At 43.1% G+C, this 19,278-nt stretch overlaps 1 protein-coding gene across 1 annotated transcript in view; it reads right to left on the bottom strand.

The window, feature by feature from the left end:
* Positions 1-708: 708 nt before the first annotated feature.
* Positions 709-19,278, bottom strand: part of Fur2 (furin-like protease 2) — a 55,288-nt gene continuing 36,718 nt past the window's right edge. Inside the window, exons 17-25 of the mRNA XM_089545666.1 lie at positions 17,351-17,463; positions 16,141-16,240; positions 15,070-15,255; positions 14,073-14,296; positions 11,542-11,642; positions 10,867-11,044; positions 6,473-6,752; positions 5,500-5,652; positions 709-3,867 (exon numbers count right to left, since the gene is read on the bottom strand). Of these exons, the coding sequence (XP_089401792.1) occupies positions 5,550-5,652; positions 6,473-6,752; positions 10,867-11,044; positions 11,542-11,642; positions 14,073-14,296; positions 15,070-15,255; positions 16,141-16,240; positions 17,351-17,463 (1,285 nt within the window). The 3' untranslated portion in view covers positions 709-3,867; positions 5,500-5,549. The remainder of the gene's footprint in view (positions 3,868-5,499; positions 5,653-6,472; positions 6,753-10,866; positions 11,045-11,541; positions 11,643-14,072; positions 14,297-15,069; positions 15,256-16,140; positions 16,241-17,350; positions 17,464-19,278) is intronic.

The following is a 19,278-nucleotide window of genomic DNA, read 5'->3' as shown; positions in this document are numbered from 1 at the left end:
TGTTGCTGTTGCTGTATGATGCTTGCATGTGCTATCTGCACAAATATGTTTACAGGTCAGCATAATTGTGAACCTATGTGTATATACTAGGCGAATTCTCATATACAAGTTTCTCGCGTGGTTTGTAATTAAAGATAGCGGTAAGCTAAGAAACAGCCTTTCTTGTGACTTGCTTCATGTGTCAATGTGCACAAGGGCCTTGGCACATTCTTTTTGCATATGGCATGCAAATTTCACTACTTACTGCAATTAGTGAGCAGCACTGTTTGTAACCAATTTCAGGCCCAAAATATCTCTGGATAAGGATCAACGTCCGAGCTAGTTGGTAATGCATCACAAAAAAGTTAAGCGCACTCACAACGAACCACAAGGCACACAAGACAAGGCGCCTATTTTTCTAGAAATGAAGTGAAGAAGGATCGACATCTGAGCTAGTTGGTAATGCATCACGAAAAAGTTTAGTAGTGCACACAAGGTAGACAAGACAACACAGGCGCTTAACAACACAAAAAAAATGCCAATACAACACAGGTATTTGTGTGTGTGTTGACCTGTCTGCCTTGTCGTTCTTCGTGAGTGTGCTAAACTTTTTCGTGGTATCCTCTCTGGTTCCCTACTTTCAGCTCTTGAAATTTAATACATTAAACACATTTTCATCGACCACACCCAATGTGCGTGTACATGTAAGAAGCATACAAGAAAGAAACATCCAATAATTGGCTGTATATTTCATCAATCTCTTTAGGTATACATTTCACTGTATAATCTCTCACATCACACAATGTTTTGAAAGCACACAATTGCAATTTATGGCATTAATTTGCAAGGAATGAACAAATACACATCTGACTAGATACCAGAATTGCTTAAAAAGATTGACATGCTGGAACACTTTGCCAATTCGGCGTTTCGTACACCATCTTTGCATAGTTCACAACAGTGTACAACAGAGCAGATAGGCAAACAGTGATACAGCCAGGTTTTTCCCCCGTCTTTTGCCTTTTTTTTTTGTTCAAGCTTGCACTAAAATAGGAAAAAGAATTAACAGCTGCAACAGAAAGTGTCCACGAAGACATAGCCACTACATTCCTGAGGCAGAAGTATAGTGAACCAAGCATTTGAGTACAGACAAGCCTCTGAGTTTGCTTTGTGACCTAAAGACAGAGCTGATTGATGCATTACGAAAATATATGCAGAGAAAACCTCGTGCTCAACATGATGGCATAAGTCTACTGAGCGGTTACAACAGAAATAAAGAGCATATGGATGAAACAAACCATGTGCTTTTACAGAGCCTTCAGCAGATCAAAATGCCCCAAGCAATGTTTTCCTCTCTCTTTGAGATGCTCAGAGCTAAGAGGACAGACAAAAATGAATCCAAAATGAAGTGAGCCCAGATCATCGCATTGTTACACTAGCTGCTTTAAGATCGCTTTTTAACAATATTTTTTTTTCTGAAATATTGCACCACGACGAGAATGTGTACCGTTGCCATAAGTTAACCAGTCACATTCGAGGTTAACACATGTATGCAACAATGATGCAAGCTGAGCGTTCACTAGGTTACCAGCTTGGGCTAATCGGTGAAATATTTTAGAAGTGTGTAGTGCAAGAGGAATTTGGACAAGAATTTGCATCGTTTCTCTTGTGCTGTGCACCTCTAAATATGTCATCAGACATGCAATAGATCATAGCAAATCAGAACAAAGTTGTTCAAGCCATGCATGACTTGCACATTTAGAAAAAAAAGATTGTGCTTTTGCCTCCTATTTTAGGAAAACGAACAGATAGCAACCCTCAATGGACCTATGCCACCAGTGCTCAGTATCAGCTCATAAACAACAAAAATCATCAGCACAACCATAAGAATGTCACTACAGGCAGTCTGCAGAGCAGTTCACATCTCAGAAACCAGCCAGTAGAAGTAGCTTGTCTGAAGGTTTCTCCCTGCCCAGTTTCCTGTGATGGCCACAAACACATGCTTGCGCTTTAAGAAATACACATGCGCACACACCCACAATTGAAAAGAGCTCCTGCACGTTTAAAACAGAGCGTACGTGATAGTGGAATGCAATGTCGTAAGCTTCTAACTGCAGCTGTGCATCACAAAATGTTTACAAAAATAGCACCTCCAGTTAAGTGTAGGAGGCTTGCACCATGGTGCAACGCTGCAGCGGTAAAGCAGCCTTTCTACCTATCTTCGTTCTTGCTGACACCAGAGAAAAAAAAAAAAGATAAGAAAGTGAAGCAAACAGAACAAGTCAAAAGAGTTGTGTGCGTCATTAATAGGTGCACAATACCACACAACCCTTCCATGAAGATTCACACAAAAGCATTAAAAACAGTCTGTCGCAACACATCAAGTGTTATAAACAGCCTGCATTGCATGCATGCACGCACTCAACACACATGCACACATACATACATGCAGAAAAAGTAAGTGGAAGTCGCAGGAACCCCTCCCCAATAGTCAAGCTTTGTAGATGCAATGAAGTAATGCGCCATTCGGCACAAGACTGGTGCTCTCCTAAGCACAGCAGCAACATCGAGCTGGTAGCGTTGGCTCACAACGTAACAGCAACCATCACAATTTTTGTGCACAAGACGAAAAATAAAAATTAGCATTTGCACGTACACTGTGGTTCAAAACGCACACCCTGCGGGTAAGGACAATGCGAGCAAGCTACAAAGTCAAGATGCAGTCAACGCCAACGAGAAGTAAGTCCCACACAGTGAAAGACAGGCAGTGGCCTGCACTGCTCCCTTCTGTAGTGTGAAATATATTAAGGCAATTAAATTGGTGCCTTCCCGTAGCCTTCTCAAGCTTCCTTTCCCTATTTTTTTTTTTTGGCACTTGGTAAGTCACTTGTTGCAAAACACAAAACACAATTGTATGCACTATGCCCCAAACATACTACACAAAGTTAGACTGGAAGCTACATGATAACTAGTACTGAGAAGACTGAGTGTACAATGCCAACATACTGTATTGCACTAAAAACATCAACACATAAAAAAACGATCGCTACAACAAAACTCCGTTCCTGGAAGTAGCCTGCAAAATCAAACGCAGCAGTCCGCAGTTTTCTCTCTCTTCTCTGTCCCTGTAGCTCCTGCAACTCTAAGAGCTACAACCATCCCCTCTTGACACAAGTGCAACTGGTGCATAAACAACCTCATCGCCTCTTAAGAAAAAGTCACAACTGTGCACTTTTCACAGAAACTGAGAGGTCCTTAAAATTTCCAGCATGCTGATAATTTTCTGTGGTCAGTTGTGTTATGTGCCATGAAGGTCCTAGTCTAAAAATAAAGCATGAGTAAAAAAAAAGAAGAAATATGCAATGGAAGCTATAATTTGGCCCACAAGTCATAATGTCAGCAGCATGACATGCAACGATTCATACCTTCATGAGCACACAGTGATATATATGTATATATAAAAGAAAGCAAACCTATGTGGCCGCCATGCTTACATGTCACAACACAATAAAAAAAAAAGTTCCCATTAAAGTAATGCCAACAAAGATATATACTTGGAGTATATGCAAGAGTTGCAAAAAGTTGCCATTAGAAACTACCTGGGAAGCCCAATATGAATCAAGAGCTGTGCCATCATTCCCACAGCAAGCATAGGCTTCACTGCGTCGCGTGTCCCAGCTCTTAAGACCTTGCTGCAAGGGAGCCCAACTTCTGCTCTCTCCACTTCTCACATCTTCCTCAATGGTGCCTTTGCAGCATGTGTCTAGCGTACGTCGTAGGTTTTGTTTTGAGGCTCTGGCGTCCCTCGGCCCGGCGTCACACATTCTTCACATTGATGAATGCCTCCACATCAAGCTCTCGAGACGATTAACTGCGCTTGCCTGAAGCCTGTAGAGGAACAGAAATGAAGACAACAAAAGACTGCTTACTAACAGTTCTTGGAGCCATCATCGGGAACATGAAACTGTAAAAAAGCTCACAGATGCATGGCCTTGCATAGACAAGACGGTTGTGCCTACACAGGAATAAACACCGAGCGATGACATGCCTGATGGCACTGAAACCATCAAGAAAAGTTTCCGGCGTGTGATTCAGCGACAAGAATTCATCCCGCAACCCCTGCCACTCAACCCCTAACCTCTTCATTTTCTTGTTTTCAAACGCCAGGATAGGAAACTCCCCATCTTCCAAGTTTGAACTTTAACCACTCTGACCTCCTAGAAATTTGTCTGGTTTGCCTGTAAGGTAAAACACCTTTGCGCCACACACTGTTCACAAGTCATTCTGCATGTTAAAGGGATACTGAGGAGAAATTGAAGTTGGCTTGTATCGACAGAGTACCAGCTCCTGATTACAAAAACGCCACTCATACTGACAACAAAGCTCTTGTAACGTAGAAAAGAGCAAGAACCAAAATACAGGTATCGCCGCCACAGGCCAAACTCGCAAGTACAAGTGTGGTGACGTCATAGGACAAAGCAGTGTTGCTAGAACCAATGGTTCTAGCAACTCTAGGACCCGAGAAGCCACAAATCACTGAGGCGCAGCCAATGCATGCGCAAATCTCTTTGACGTCGCCAGATGGCGCCACGTGCCCGGAAGCTACGCGCGCGCCTGCAGCATCGGGACCAATCAGCACCTGCTCCCCGGCAGTAGGCGGGCTCCCGGTATTCCGCTAGCGGTAACAAGGTACACGGCCATGGTACACGGTATGCTAAAGGTGTCTATTTGCAAGAACTTCGTTGACGACTTCGAGAACGAGATCCATCGTAACGCTGGCAAAACGCCAGTGCAAACGCAAGCAAAGCGACTGTAGCGACGGCCGTAATAGCCGATAGATGCCTTCAACGTGCGGCTGGCGGTAGCTTTCTTTTCGGCTGCTGCTAGGCCGCACTGCTGGCCGCCAGAAATCACGGAGTCTGCGTTACGTCATGTGCACGTCATGTTTCACGTCACTTAGTCCTGTGTTGTCATAGGAGAATCCCAAGTTTGAATCAGAGCGGCGGGAAAAACTTTTTCAACTTCGAATCCAAATTTCTTAGAAATAAATGCATCTTTTGCTGCCGGCCAAGTGGCAACAAAGCCATGACACGCCGAACTATCGGATTTTGCTATAAAAAAAATATTAATAGTGCTCTCCTCACTGTCCCTTTAACCTTCCAACTACTACTTCATATTCATGCTACTCGAAGATGTTCCATAAAACCGCTTGTGCAGGCACTTCCAAGGCTGTCACATGCTCAAGCAGGCATTGCTTCAAGCACTTTGTAGCTTTATTAAATGTGACAGCCCCAAAAGAAGAATGTCACTATGATGGTGCGACTGCACAAGCAGCTATGCTGCACTGGCTATTTAGCACAAGAATCCTTCAAGCTTACCAGAACACACATTCAATTTGTACCTGCTTCGGCTGCAAATATTACTGTTCAACATGTAAGGTTATATGCCATGGCGGTCTTTCACTCATGACATTCCCCCTTGCAACACCATAAACAGATAAATTGTGAATGCGAGACTAACCACTCAGGGGGTTGATCCAGCTGTCTTGGTCTCAGCATGCGACCTTAGGGCTACGTTGTCTTATGGAAGATCTCTTCGTCGTCTTCGTCATCTTCCTCCATACCGTCACTGCGAGTCAGGGCTACCTTCTCAGCTTCCACTTCAAAGCGGGCCCTGAACCAAGAGGACAGCGTATTGTGAGATCTGTGCAAACATGATAGTAATAAGCTATCTATCCACTACAGAATTAATCACAGCATTTGGTCTTCACACGACACCGCAGAGCAACAGCAGATTTCATTCCTCCACAGAGTGCAACAGAAGTACAAGCAAGTGGGTGGCTTCTACATTCACACAAGCATAGCTGAGAACTCCCTAGGTGCTCTCACAGCCACTGCAGCCTCTGCTACTGTGTGCACGTGCTTTCTTTGAGGCAATGTTTACCAATCCACATTCAGTCTCTGACGCTCGCGCGCTACTTTGAACTACACAGGGTGCAGCCTGTCACATGCTTTGACAGCAGCGTGACATGCCTGACATTAACACTTCTTCTTGGGCGAGTTGACATTCCAAGCCCATTCATTTAGTGCCAGTGGTGAGCAGTGCATACCATCACAGAGTAAAAAAAAAAGGGAAAAAAAGAGAATACTTGAATGTGGACACATGCATAGCTATCTCAGCACTGCACAGACAGTTGAAATAACAAGTGGTACACAAGTGGAAAGGAAGAAAAATTTTGGAAGCTAGGCTACACTTATCAGTTTGCATGCATGGGAAGAAATACTGCTACACAAAGCACCAAAGAAATCGAACACCGTCCAAATGAAAGGTCATGACGATGGTGTTGAACTTTACATATTACTGCACCAAGCATGACTGCGAAGTTAACAAAAAAGATTCACCGTGACAAGAACGCAAATAACATTACTAACTAAGCTGCAGTGTAGTTAAGGACATGAGCACACCAGCTCGCAGGACAGCTAGCAGGTGTTACCTGTCTGCATTCTTGAGGGACCCTGAGAGGCGTGAGTAGCCGTTGCCCGCTCGACGCAACTGTGCCAGAGCAGCCTTCCGGAAGAAGCCGCTCGTGGAGCTGCTCGAAGAAGACCACTCGAGCAGGCCAAACAACACAAAGAACATCACCACAGCTCCCACACAGATGACCACCACCGTCATGGTGACACGCTCCACTGAAAAGCTGTATGTGTTGGTGTTGCTGTCTCGAACCAGCCACGAGGTGCTCCGCAGTTGCTCTGTCCCCGCTTTGCACTTCCCTGTGACATGATTGGAAAAGAGTTCAGACAAGCACAACATTTACGGTAACTGTTACTGAAAACATCATTCAAATTGACTGCTAACTGTTTGCAGCAACAGTATGCGCAACAAAAAAGCAGAGTGACTAGCACATGAATATATACAGTTGTGCCACATTAATACGACCCCATTAACTCTTTCCCTACCAAGTTCACTGACCATTGTTAGTCTGCTAACGCTAATTTAAAAGATTTCTGCGCCACTCTTGAAAGGGCTGCACAATCTGACTTGAAGCCAGAAAACTCCAGTTAAATTTTCTCTTTAGTTTGTCTCTGTTCTCAAGACTGCAGTTTATAGTTTGTCGAATTTTCTATTTACTTTTGGCAGATCTTTGTTAATGTTTTTTTTCCACAATTTGTCACTACGGGAAACTCGCTTTAAGGAAAGTGTTGCTTGGGAACTATGGTGTCCCCAACTGTACTGCATGACTAATGTACTGCCCAACAATAAACACGACTGCACTGCAAATCATGACAAATGTAATATTACAGTCATTTTATGATAGGACCGTCAATGCTGATTCATCAGCACATTAACGTTAAGTGCTTGAAATAAGACTGCCCTGCAGTCTGATCAATAGCAAGACTAAAAAAGAATTTAAAGCAGAAATCCAGAAACTTTTTACTAATGATTCCTATACTCCAAGATAGAAATAACTATGTGCACTGTGAAGGCAGAGACCCCAGTCGCATTAATTACCACATTTACCGATTATAAGTCTGTGTATATTTTTAATTTGAAAATTCAAAGTTGGGAGAGGAATCGATTTACAATTGAAAACCAAAGCATGACACATGAAATAAAGCAGAGACAAACAAGATATCAGGGATGCTACAGCATGGATGAAATTTTTTTTATGTTTGCTCTACAGCTGTACCCAGCAGCATTCAGCTATTCTGCGCGCTTATTTGGAAGAATTTTTCATTTTCTTTTTAACTTTTAACTGCACACTCTGTGCTCATGGGAGTGTCGACAGTTGATGGAAGGACCGCTGCTCCAATCGCGGCGGCACCGCCTCTCGGAACAGCAGCGCTTTCGGGGAGTGTCAGCATCTGATGGAAGAGCCAAAGCACTCACGCATAGTTTCTCTTTGGCTGTGTTTGATGTATTTGACTGGACTGCCGACCATGTTTTACTAGTTTATACTCTAATGCTTAGTCAGTCGCCATTAGTGCACCGGGTCCAGTAAGCCTTCTGCATTCGTTCACACGCCAGGCCGGGCCAGGAACTAATGCGCGAGGCCACTAGTTCGACGTTTTGGGACAAGCGACCCAAGTGTGACGGCTGCAGCGACGAAAAATTTTGAACTGTTCCACGTAATGTCGTGGTACGGTTGTTTGTGAAGCGCGGGATTTCATGGGACGACAACATGCTGTGATTGTTAGCGAAGCGGTTAGAATGACATACTGTGAGACCGCAACAGTGATGACAACAGCAGCATTAGTGAGGATGATGGCACAAGTGTGGACATGTCTTCTCGTGACCAATACATTTTCCCTGTAGAATGTGCCCATGGGCACGCCCTTTTTTATTTTTTTATTTTCCCTGACATGGGATATGGGGGTGCTGACTAACATTCGCGTCTACTTACAATCGTGTAAATATGATAACAAGAGGTCAGAAAGTGCCCCAGTAAAAGTGCTGTTCTTATGTGAACTTGGCTATAATTCAGTTCACAAATCACTGACAATAGCGAAACAATTCTACAAGATGGGAAACGTGATGAATTAAAGCAACTCACTCCAAGAACAGCATTTTCACACAAACACACACATACAAACACACATATACACATATTATATCCAGGGCGTCCCAGCTAAATGTAACCAAGCTTTTAAAAAAGGCGAAGTGTTCTAGCCCCAGTGAGAACAACTTAGGGTTGTTGCCAGTCACGTGTACATCTGCAGTCTTTTTTTATTATGTAAACTTAATTAATTTGCAGAGACTACTTAGCTAACTTTTTAATTATTGCCTTCAGGAAGAAAGTGCCAATGCAGGAATTGCAGATCCCATAGGAAAATAACCGGTTGCCATGTTTGCAACCAAGTACCACTGATACAGCTTCTTTTATTAGCCTTGAAAGAAAGCCTGCGAAATACAAAAAGAACCACGTAGTAGGGAAGCAGTTTCAGCGCCCCCAGATGACCGGTCAAGCAACGACATTAGCTTATCTTTGCAACGCAGTCCCGAACGGGGTTCGGCGTTTTGCGATGGTCGCGAGATATACGCCAGCAACTCTCGCATGGGCGCTAGGGCGACCGCTTCTTCAGTGCATGACTGTGCAAGTTCGGCAGCACGGCCACATGCCTATCACTCGAGGCGAGGTTTCGCGTGAAAAAGCGCTCCATGCGAGCCGTGCTTCACTTCCTTGAAAAGCAGCGCCCGCTTACTTTCCACGACGCATAAGCAGCTCCTGGCGCATATCTCGTCACCACCTCAAAACGCCGAACCCTGTTTGGGACAGCGTTGCAAACATAAGCGGATGTCGTTGCTTGACCGGTGGTTTGGAAGCGCTGAAATTGCTTCCCTATCACATGGCTCTTTTTGTATTTTGCGGGCTTTCTTTTAAGGCAAATAAAAAATTACGAGGAACTTTAGCGGCTAAAGTGCTGAAAAGGCGAAAGCCTGAGTGCTGCATTCTGCTACGTGATTGTTCACTTCACATTTTGTTGGTGCATTAATTTACTGCCAATTAATGATGCTTCGCCTTTAGGAGTGGAACGCGACAGCGTGTTGTAGCTGCCACAGAGTGCACTGAACACCACCACCCGTTCAGTGGGATGCCTTGCCCTTTGAACGCAACGCTTTTTAAGGAAAGGAAATGGCCCAGTAATTCTCTGTTGTCTCCATGGACACCTGAGCCGCACTGTACAGGAAGGGAGGAAGTGGAGTGAAAGAAGAAAGAGAAAGAGGAGCTGGAAGGGAGGAAGTGGAGTGAAAGAAGAAAGAGAAAGAGGGGGCCGTAATGAAGAAAATGAAAATTGTATTTGAGGAAAGGAAATTAGCATTGCATATCTCAGTAGACAGTAACTGTCTCACATATTTCGGTGGACACCCGTCAAAATTCACCAATGGGGACAAATACACCTTGCTCTCAGTAAATTGGTTTTTGAGGAAAGGAAATGTATCTGGCTCCCATATCTCCATGCACACCTGACACTCGCTGTAACAGGAAGGGAGGAAGATGGGAGTGAGATGGGAGTGAATGAAGACACCATATTCACTAGACACGCACCTTTGTTCATTCCAAACCATCCAGCTGGCATGGCGAAGTGGTAGTGTGCTTGACTCGCACTCCGGAGACTGGGGTTCGATTCCCAAGCTCCGCCAATTTCTTACTTGGTTTTATTTATTTATCTAGTCTGACTAGAAAGGTTAATTGGACTAATTGGTTAAGTAAGCAATTAACTAAACTCAAACTTACTTGGAGCATCACTATACGATCCCTTTAATTGGTTGCATGGTTAGTAGCCAAAGTACAATTGTGGCCCCGTTTGAAATTCGCGCACTGTGACGTTACGACCGTTTCGACCAACTGAAAAGCCTGACATTTCTGTCGACAGCTCCTGCTTACAACGATGAGGCATTAAAGGCTTCCGCCTTAAAAGCAGCTGTATCAGTGGTACTTGGTTGCAAACACAGCAAACGGTTATTTTTCTATGGGATCTACAACTCCTGCATTGACACTTTCTTCCTGAAGGTAATTAAAAGTTTGCTAATTGGTTTCTGCTAATTAATTTTGTATAATGAAAAACTACCCCACACTAGGACATGCGACTGTCAACAACCCTCAGTTGGTCTCATGGGGATAGGGAACATCCTCTTTTTTACAAGCTTGGTTACATTTAGCTGAGACACCAAGTATGTATGTAGGTATGTATGTATGTATGTATGCATATATACAGACATACATACATACTACACACATACATACTACACACACACTCACACACATACATGCATGTATGCACGCACACACATATGCATGCACGCAAGCACGCATGTATGTATGTATGTGTGCACACACGCACACACACACACCATTCACCACGAGCCATACTTTCATTCACTCACTTGTGATGTCGTCACACACACAGCAGTTCTTCGGTGGCTCATGAGCAGCAGAGACTTTGCAGCACGGCAAGCAACGCCACGTAATGGGGTCCACGCTAAGTTCCCCAAGGCAGGAGAGGCACTGATCCTCACCAGGACCATGACAGGAATCGCACGGCGGCTTGCACTTCAGACATTTCTGCGCATAAAAGCCAAACAGATATACTACTCCACGTTTCTTGCCCGCTGTTCTCAGCCTTCAAACTCAATCTCCGCTATCAACATGCAGACTCCACACCAGATAAAAAGCACTAGTTTTCTGTTTAGAGTATTCCCTCACACACAGCTGGCCATTTTCTTAATAGTACCACACGAGTGTCAAATAAATGGTGGCATACATCATGTGACAAAGCGGGGCAGTGGAAAAGGTTGCAAATGACATGTGCTTTGTGCACACCATGTACACATTTTTGTTTGTTGCATCACTTAACTTCTTCATAGGGTGCTATGAAAGTGTTTTTTCAAAGCTTGCATGATGCTCTTAAAGAAAAGGCCGCATGTACATATTTTCCTAATAAAAGGAAGAAAAGTTTTTTATACTTCCAGTCAACCTTTCTGCCCTAGTCATATTCTGCTGTGAAAACAAGGCTTCAAGCCGTTTCTCTTGAAGACAGACAGCCGTGAGCGAAGCCTTACCTTTGCAGGAGATAGGTATTCGTCAGAGAGGCAAGGCACACAGGTGTTTCCTGAAAGGAGCGCCCTGCTGGAGCAAGTCGAGCATAAATTTGGTCCTGGTCCTGCATGAAAAGAAGGTGCAGCCACAGTAAAGCCTGCTGTCTGACTATTAGGAACGGTCACAGTCTAACTATTGTTTTAAGCCCAGCCAAAATGCGTTGTTGGGATGTTATGTAAGCACTCATGGGCAAGTTCATGAAAGCAGGGAAGAGAGAGAGAGTGGTTGGGGCCATCCGTTCAAGCAGTTCACAAGAGTGATGCAAAACCAGAGACAAAAAGGAGGAAGAGGGACTGGTAGAAAGTTTGGTCTTTCTCTTGGAAAGCCCAAAGTATATTTTCGAAAATACTGCAACGCCAGACAGCTTTGATCAGAAGAAAAGTAGCATGCGTGCTTACGGGATTTGACACCAACTACACAAATGCCAAATGCCATCCGAAACGTTACATGCACATGCGCTACATGCACCTGTATATATTCAAAAGTACTGTTCAAGAACGGTTCTCCGAAAAAGTATATGCTTACACTTAGTTCTGAATGACACTCTCAATACAACCTGCGAGGCTTGCAGTTTCTTTTTCTAGCAGTCATTTCAAGCAATGTGAAAAAGCTCCGTCTCCGCTCCAGCACTTCTTTACCACAATGGCAATGCAGAAATGCAGAAGCTGTTAGGCATGCGCTGCACTGATTCTGATTAAAGTTTTCACTCACAACAAATATTCGAACTAGCAATAAATGATGCAAGCAAAACTTTGATTGAGCCCTCAGTCTATAAATTAACCGCCAAAAATAAAGGAACTTAAAAATTCTAAACGCTTATGAACAAAAACCGTTCAAAATTCTGAAGCTTTATTTGCACAAACCTATGTCTTTGGTGTAAACTGATACTAAAATTCCACTAACCTGACTTGTCAGAACACCTAAAGGAATAGACACATCAAATTTTAGTTGCGAGACTGCCACATAGATTGCGTCAAAAAGCAGTAAGAGTGTTTTTCTCTCATGCTGTTTCGGTTTCAAGAGCCAAGCGATGGCTGTGACGTGTTCAGGTCACGTGAGACATACAAAAACTGCAATAGGGTCGCTGCTTCCTTCGTTTTAATTCACATCTACATTTATGCAAGCCTGCCCAAGAGTTGGAATGGCAAAAAAATGAACCAGCTGCACATGACTGCATATCGGCTGTTATGTCACAGGTGTTCGACTTCTGAAACCAAAACCCAAATTACACGGGAAAAAAAATTCAAATTCAATTAAATTAGTCACCTAGTGTACAGTCGCCATCAAAAGTAAATGGAAGGCGACTTTGTCAAAAAAATTTAACTTCTTTAAATCTAAAGCATAATGGTCCATGTTTGTTGGTGCACAGTGCAATTTGCACAATCAATATTAGTCTGCACATATGGATTCAAGAATGCATGAATTGAGCGGCCAATGATTAAATTTTTTCGTTAATATTGCCTTCCATTTACTTTTGACGGCACCTGTACATAGTGAATTCCACATTGTCACTTATGTATGCTATTGTCCAGTGCTGTGCATCACTCCAAATAAAAGAAATGTATCCAAAAAATTGGAGTGCGTACTCTTTTGAAGTTGACAAAACTGCTATTAACTGCAAAGCATCACTTACTATGACACAACGCAGATGCCAATACTGCCATTACAAAAGGCACTGTTCACAGAACAATGTTGATATGTCTGTTTTGGTCAAGCAGGCCCACGGAGTTGTTGAAATAAAGCTTCACGATTTTTTTTTTTTTTTTGACAGCAGCGGTGCATGTGGTGCTTGCATGCGGGAGGTGTGCAGTTCGAGCCCCAGTGCCACCGTGTACCCACCAATGATAAAAAGGGTACAAGCTTTCACCTGGCCTGGTGCTTGGCTCATTTGGGGTGAAATGCTAGGTATAAATGGGTCTTTGACCCCACCTTGCACAAAAAAAAAAAAAAATGTGTGCCTTGGTGCTCTTTGACCTAAGCTGCTCTTGAACCACAAAAATTCAACATCATCATCAGCCACAGGATTTTTTAAGTTATTACATTTTAGGTACTTTTACTCTGAAAACAAACTGCCTGCCTCTACTGCGACCTTAAAACAAGTGAAAAAAAAGAAGAAATTTACTGGCTAGGTTAGGCTACAGCTTAGTTGGAAAATTCAGCAAGAGCCATCATGTGTGTAGGACAGCGATTTTTCTCTCTTCTATTTCTCTCTGCAGAGTGGCATCCATTCATTTTCTCCCCATTCTTTCTCTTCTTTCTTCTATTCTCCTTTTCTATCTCTCTTTGCTTGGCTCCTGGATTGGCTTGCTTTGGCATCGATTAACGTGGATTGGTGCCAAGAACCACAGCGGGCTTCAGTAACTTGATGGCCTAGGGTGAGTTCCCGATGACAGCTCTCATCATAAAAAAAAGGGCCCTGAAATTCAGTTCAAATATGCCATTTCAATACCGCGACAAAGAGCCTGAGGGTATGTGGTGGCAGTGTTGACCGCACCTGTGCACTGGGAGCAAGCAGGGTGGCACTTGATGCATTCGGACCCTGCCGCAGCTGTCTGGCGCAGATATGTACCACTGGGGCAAGGCAATTCCTTGCAGCTGTTGTGGTGGAGGGCACGGCCAGCGTTGCAGCTCAGGCATGATGTCGCTGACGCATTGAAACAGGTGTTGCATCCGTCATGACAACGGACGCAGGTCTTGGAAGTCACATCCTGAAAAAAGCTGTAAGTTCCCAACGATTAATAGGTGCTTGCATGATTTGAAGACTATCTTCATACACATGCAAACAAAAAATAGAAATGGGAAAATTCAGTTAAATGATGACAAATCATATTGCCCTCGAAACTTACATGAAATTGCCGCTTTGGGAATAACAGGCCTCAGTAGTACCAACCGCTGTACACATCCCACTACATCCAAAAAGCCTTCTCGCACGTCTGCGCAACTTTTTGTTTTCAATGTATTTTTCACAACTTGTCCTGCATTGCTGAGCCCCAGATTAAATTGTCAAATTTTAGACAAAAATCAAAAAACTTGTATGCTGAAATTTCCACATTACTTTCCACATTACATTACATGATAGATAATACTGAACTCTGAACCTTTTTTGTGATAAGAGAGTTGACCTGCGTATCCCTGCACAATCCTTGATAAAAAGTGTGGCCTAGTCTATTAAAAGATAAAATTTCTGAACAAAATATCTAAAGACTGCCTGGTTGAAAAATTCATTTATTAATACCCCTAAAACTTACTTTTTCTTTGAGACATAGCGGGTAAAGTAAAGGTGGGGGCTGAGGCATGCATGGACCTGGATGCTTGGGGAACCAAAAAGCACTTAAAAAGAACCCAAAGCTTCCATGTAACCCAGTTTGAGAACCTTTGGGATGGAGTAAATGTCGAGGATATCTTTTCCTACTTCTTGGCTAGCCACAGAGTGACAGCCAGAAGAATATACAATCATGCAAAGCTCAGTCCAGATGGCGTCTTATTCTCACCCTGGAGGACACTCGTGAACGCACTGTCCTTCATGAAGAATGAGGTCGAACAGGCAAGCAGTGCAGTCGGCCCGACCTTGCCCTTTGCAGCGACTGCAGGTACCATGGCATGGCACGCACGTGTTGTCCGCATCCACAAAGAAACCCAAGAGGCACTCGCTCGTGCAGCGCCCGTGATACCAGAACCTGGGAGAAGAAAGTGCACAGGTAGGAGAAGATAAACACTGCTGGCCACTACACAGTTTGACTTCACTTGGTGCATACGAACAGGTAGGCATTTTCATAACACATACAAAATGACAGCAACAAAATGAATGATGCGGGCAAACCCACCTGATGTGGGTTTGCCCAGCGTTGAAGCCGACAAGAATTCGGCACCTGGCGGCAGCGGGTCTTTCGCCCGATAATAGTGCTTCGTACACCGCTTGGACACAAGGACCTCATCATCACTCACTGCTCGATTTCATTAGATCAGCGAACCTTTACTCATTTATTTAGGCATCCTCATTTATCATTACATGCCGTTTTATGCCCTGAGGCATTCAACATCGCATTAAAAAAAAAAAGTAAATGACAAAAAAGGAAGGACAGAACCCAAACATAAAGTGGAACAGTAGAGGTCTTGTAGTAAACAAAACACTGAGAGTGGGCTGATCCACCAATCCGAGCAGATTTTAATAGGCATTCACATAGAACACAGAAAGTGAGGCGGTCTTGATTTCCGAGTGGTGTTAATCAATGAATGCCGTATAATCTTGTCTAAATGAAGAGCAAAAGGATTCTCCATCCTCAAAAGTCCACATTACTTTCACATTAATCACTGAAGTGCAAAACTACTGTGTATGCCTCCGTGCTGATTTAAACCCATCTCGCTGAATTTTTGCCTTTTGCTTAGTTGGTTATTTCCGCCAATCACACTCATACAATGAGGAGGCACAACAGCAGTCAGTTGCTATAGGAGGACATTAGTTTCAGGTAGTCTGTGCTCACACAAAGTAATCGCTGCTCACACAAAGTAATCACAACAAAGCTAAATAAGGTTTCAGGGCATGGGAGAGCCCCAGTACTTACTTGCCAGGTGGACAGCCCAAGCACTCGTTCTCACTTCCACCGTAGCAAGTTTTGCAGTTACTGTGGCACTTGTAGCAATTCCCATGGGGGCTGTAGTGACCTGTAAAAGAAAAAAGTTGCAAAGACCACGTTTCCATCTCAATAGAGTAGAGAAGAGTCAAGTAATATAAAAATGCCTGCAATGAAGATTTGTTACGCGCAGTATTGGCCAAGCATGACAAAGATAAAGGCCTTGCATTGAAACACCTTGAGGCTTTAGGGTCAGTAGCATTTTCATGTCCCTCATATCTTACATTCATCCTTGACACGTGGTAATCGCATGATAACACTACAGAGGATCCCATCCCTGAGTATCTATTCATAATATGCAACTACCAACAGTTTATTTGTTTATTTTGGATACCCTCAGACCACAGCATTAGGATGGAGTGGGTAAAAAGGTACACATAGTAACAAAAAAAAAAATGTGCGGCAATGTGTGAACACAAAAGAAATGGCTTTAGTTACAAAATGTTAGACAAGATTTTTTTGAAGTGTTCAAATTGTGGCGACAACAAGCAATTCGACTCATTTTATGCCTGTGCTGGGCATGACAGACATAAAGCGGCCATTTTGCAAACTGGAATCCCAGCCTTACGAGTACAATATAACCGCAACAAAACTAAACCAGACTAAGCTATAATGTGTGTTTGAAAAATATAAGATTTTGAAAATGCCTACTGCACTAACCTTTTTTGTGCGCCAAAAGTATTCGAAATGTTCACTTTTAAATTATTAGAAAAAATTAGTGTTCCCTTCGAACCAAAAAAAGATAACACTATTTGCACATGCGTAAATAAGACTATTAAAAATAATTGAGAACAATCGCGCAAAAATTTTTCCAGCAGACAAAAACCTGAAATGGCCTATACAGTTTAGAAATTACCAACAGCATAAATCTTAGTAAACTAGTAGGTTGGCAGGAGAGCAAACAGCAGAAGCACGAAGATGCATATATGCGAAAGTGGGAACCATCATGAAAGAAAACATACGAGTGCGCAGGCCTTGCTGCATGCTTCACGCCTCGCACATCTGGAACCAGCAACGATGCCAGTTCAGTGCATGCATGCGAAATGCATGCATGCACTGATAATGTAGGACCCCTGATAATGCAGTTTGTTGGACATACTAATGACCGGACACACTTCAAAAGACAACACATGCTGCTCACCATCACCACAGTGCAAGAATGCCATGTTGCAGGCTGAGTTGTTGACCTTGTAGCCAGACACACAGCTCTTGCAACTTGTCATGGAGAAGCACTCCACACAAGGGGCCTTGCAGCTACACCACAAAAAAAATATGCATATGCATGACAAATTAGCTTATATTTATGTGGCAAAGGCAAGTGTCCTACTACAGTAAAATCCAGCTACAGTAAACTTGCATGTATAGTAAAGAAAACTTTGTGCCATCCCATTCAGCCTTCCATAAACGACTGTACTTTTTTTTTTTCATTAACAGTAAAAGACATCTTTAGTAAAGAAATGGTAATGTACCGTTTATACTCACATAAAGGCTGCGCTTTTTTTTTTCAGCAATTTTTACGGGGTGCAGCCCTTACATGGGATCATGGATCAACATTTTTCCGCACAATTTTTCAGACTATAGCAAAGGCCCGATTTCGCGTCCCCTTTTTATGCTGCAACATGCATTTTTATGATGACTTAGCGCAGTCCTGGGTAATCCTTCAAATCCACAATGCATTGCAAGTATGGATGCTAGGATGCACACTCGACAAATTGCAAGAATTACCCGCATAAAGTAAAACCGGTTGCGGAATCAGTTTACTGGCAAATGCCACACATGATTCTAAGTTAAGATCAAGATCGTTTAAAGATACAGTGCTCGACTGACAGTAATGATGCCTTGGCCAACAGTTCTGAGCGGCATACCACGCGTGCAACCCGCGACCATCAATGTGAGGTGGCGTTCGCCTGGCCTGCTTCTGTGCACGCTTCACTGTCAAAAGCCTTGCAGAAATCAATTACGCGTCCATTTTAATGTGAGGTTCTTGCGCAATGGTAATCTGGTAATAAGGTAAGACTTCTTGTAATACACGTGATCAGATTCAAAGCACTTTAGCTACGGCTAAGATGCGAAGCATGGTAGGCCTAACAAAACCAGGCATACAGTGCACTACTATGGTGCATATCGCCCCACTCTGGTGGGCGCTTTGTTAACGCGCCGCTAGCGTGGGTATTCCCCATTCCATTTTTTTTTTTTTGCGCAGCATAACACCGGAAGAAAACAAATACCAGCCCCTATGGGATGCGGTGAGAAAAACCAGATGGGGAAAAAAGAAAACTTTGTCTTCAGCTCACTTCATGCATAGTGCAATGCATAGTGCAATAAATGCTTGCTGTTTTCATGTAACATATGTTTCAACACACCTAGCACGCTCACCAACTTTTTTAGAGCCGCTTGTGTTAAGACTAACTTCTGACACGGCAAACAAATTTTCTCGTCCCTTCAAGTCTGTCTTAAAGAGAGTGTACTGTAGAGTTATTCACATTAGAAATATCAAATATCTATGCACTACTCCTGATAGTGAACGATGCACTAGAAAAAAAGAACAGCAAAAAAAAGCCACAACGCATATCTGAGAATTAGAATAGGCAGTAGCTCTACAAAAATTCTTGTTTAATCAAGTAATTGCCCACATTTCCCTTCACTAAATCCTGTCCACACATTTTGTCCATTCACTGACCACTTCCTAGAAGAATCATTTCGATGCACGCACATGGCTGCTATGAACAAGATGTACACAGTACACTATTAGATTATAAACACAGCACTGTTTGGTGCTTGAGATAACCAGCCTGAACAGGTTAATCAAGAGAGCAATTACTCATTAGCTTCAACCCAGGTGCAGTAGCGAAATGGCTACAAATGAAAACTATACAGTTTCCTGATCTTCACAGTTAAATAAAAAATTCTTCCTGGTCCAGGAAAGTTCATAGCTTATAGTTTATGTTTATAGTTTATAGAAAGTTTATAAAAAGTTTGCTGAACAAACTGGCCAGCAACATTTGTTAAACAGAATAGTGGCACCCCAGGCTCCTATACCTGCTCAGTATACTGAGCAATGCTTCTGGG

The sequence above is a fragment of the Amblyomma mixtum genome, chromosome 5, assembly GCF_055824585.1.
Source record: "Amblyomma mixtum isolate Tamu chromosome 5, ASM5582458v1, whole genome shotgun sequence".
In the NCBI taxonomy this organism is placed as follows: domain Eukaryota; kingdom Metazoa; phylum Arthropoda; class Arachnida; order Ixodida; family Ixodidae; genus Amblyomma; species Amblyomma mixtum.
The sequence above is the reverse complement of the archived record's forward strand: the minus strand, read 5'-3'. Positions and strand labels throughout refer to the sequence as shown.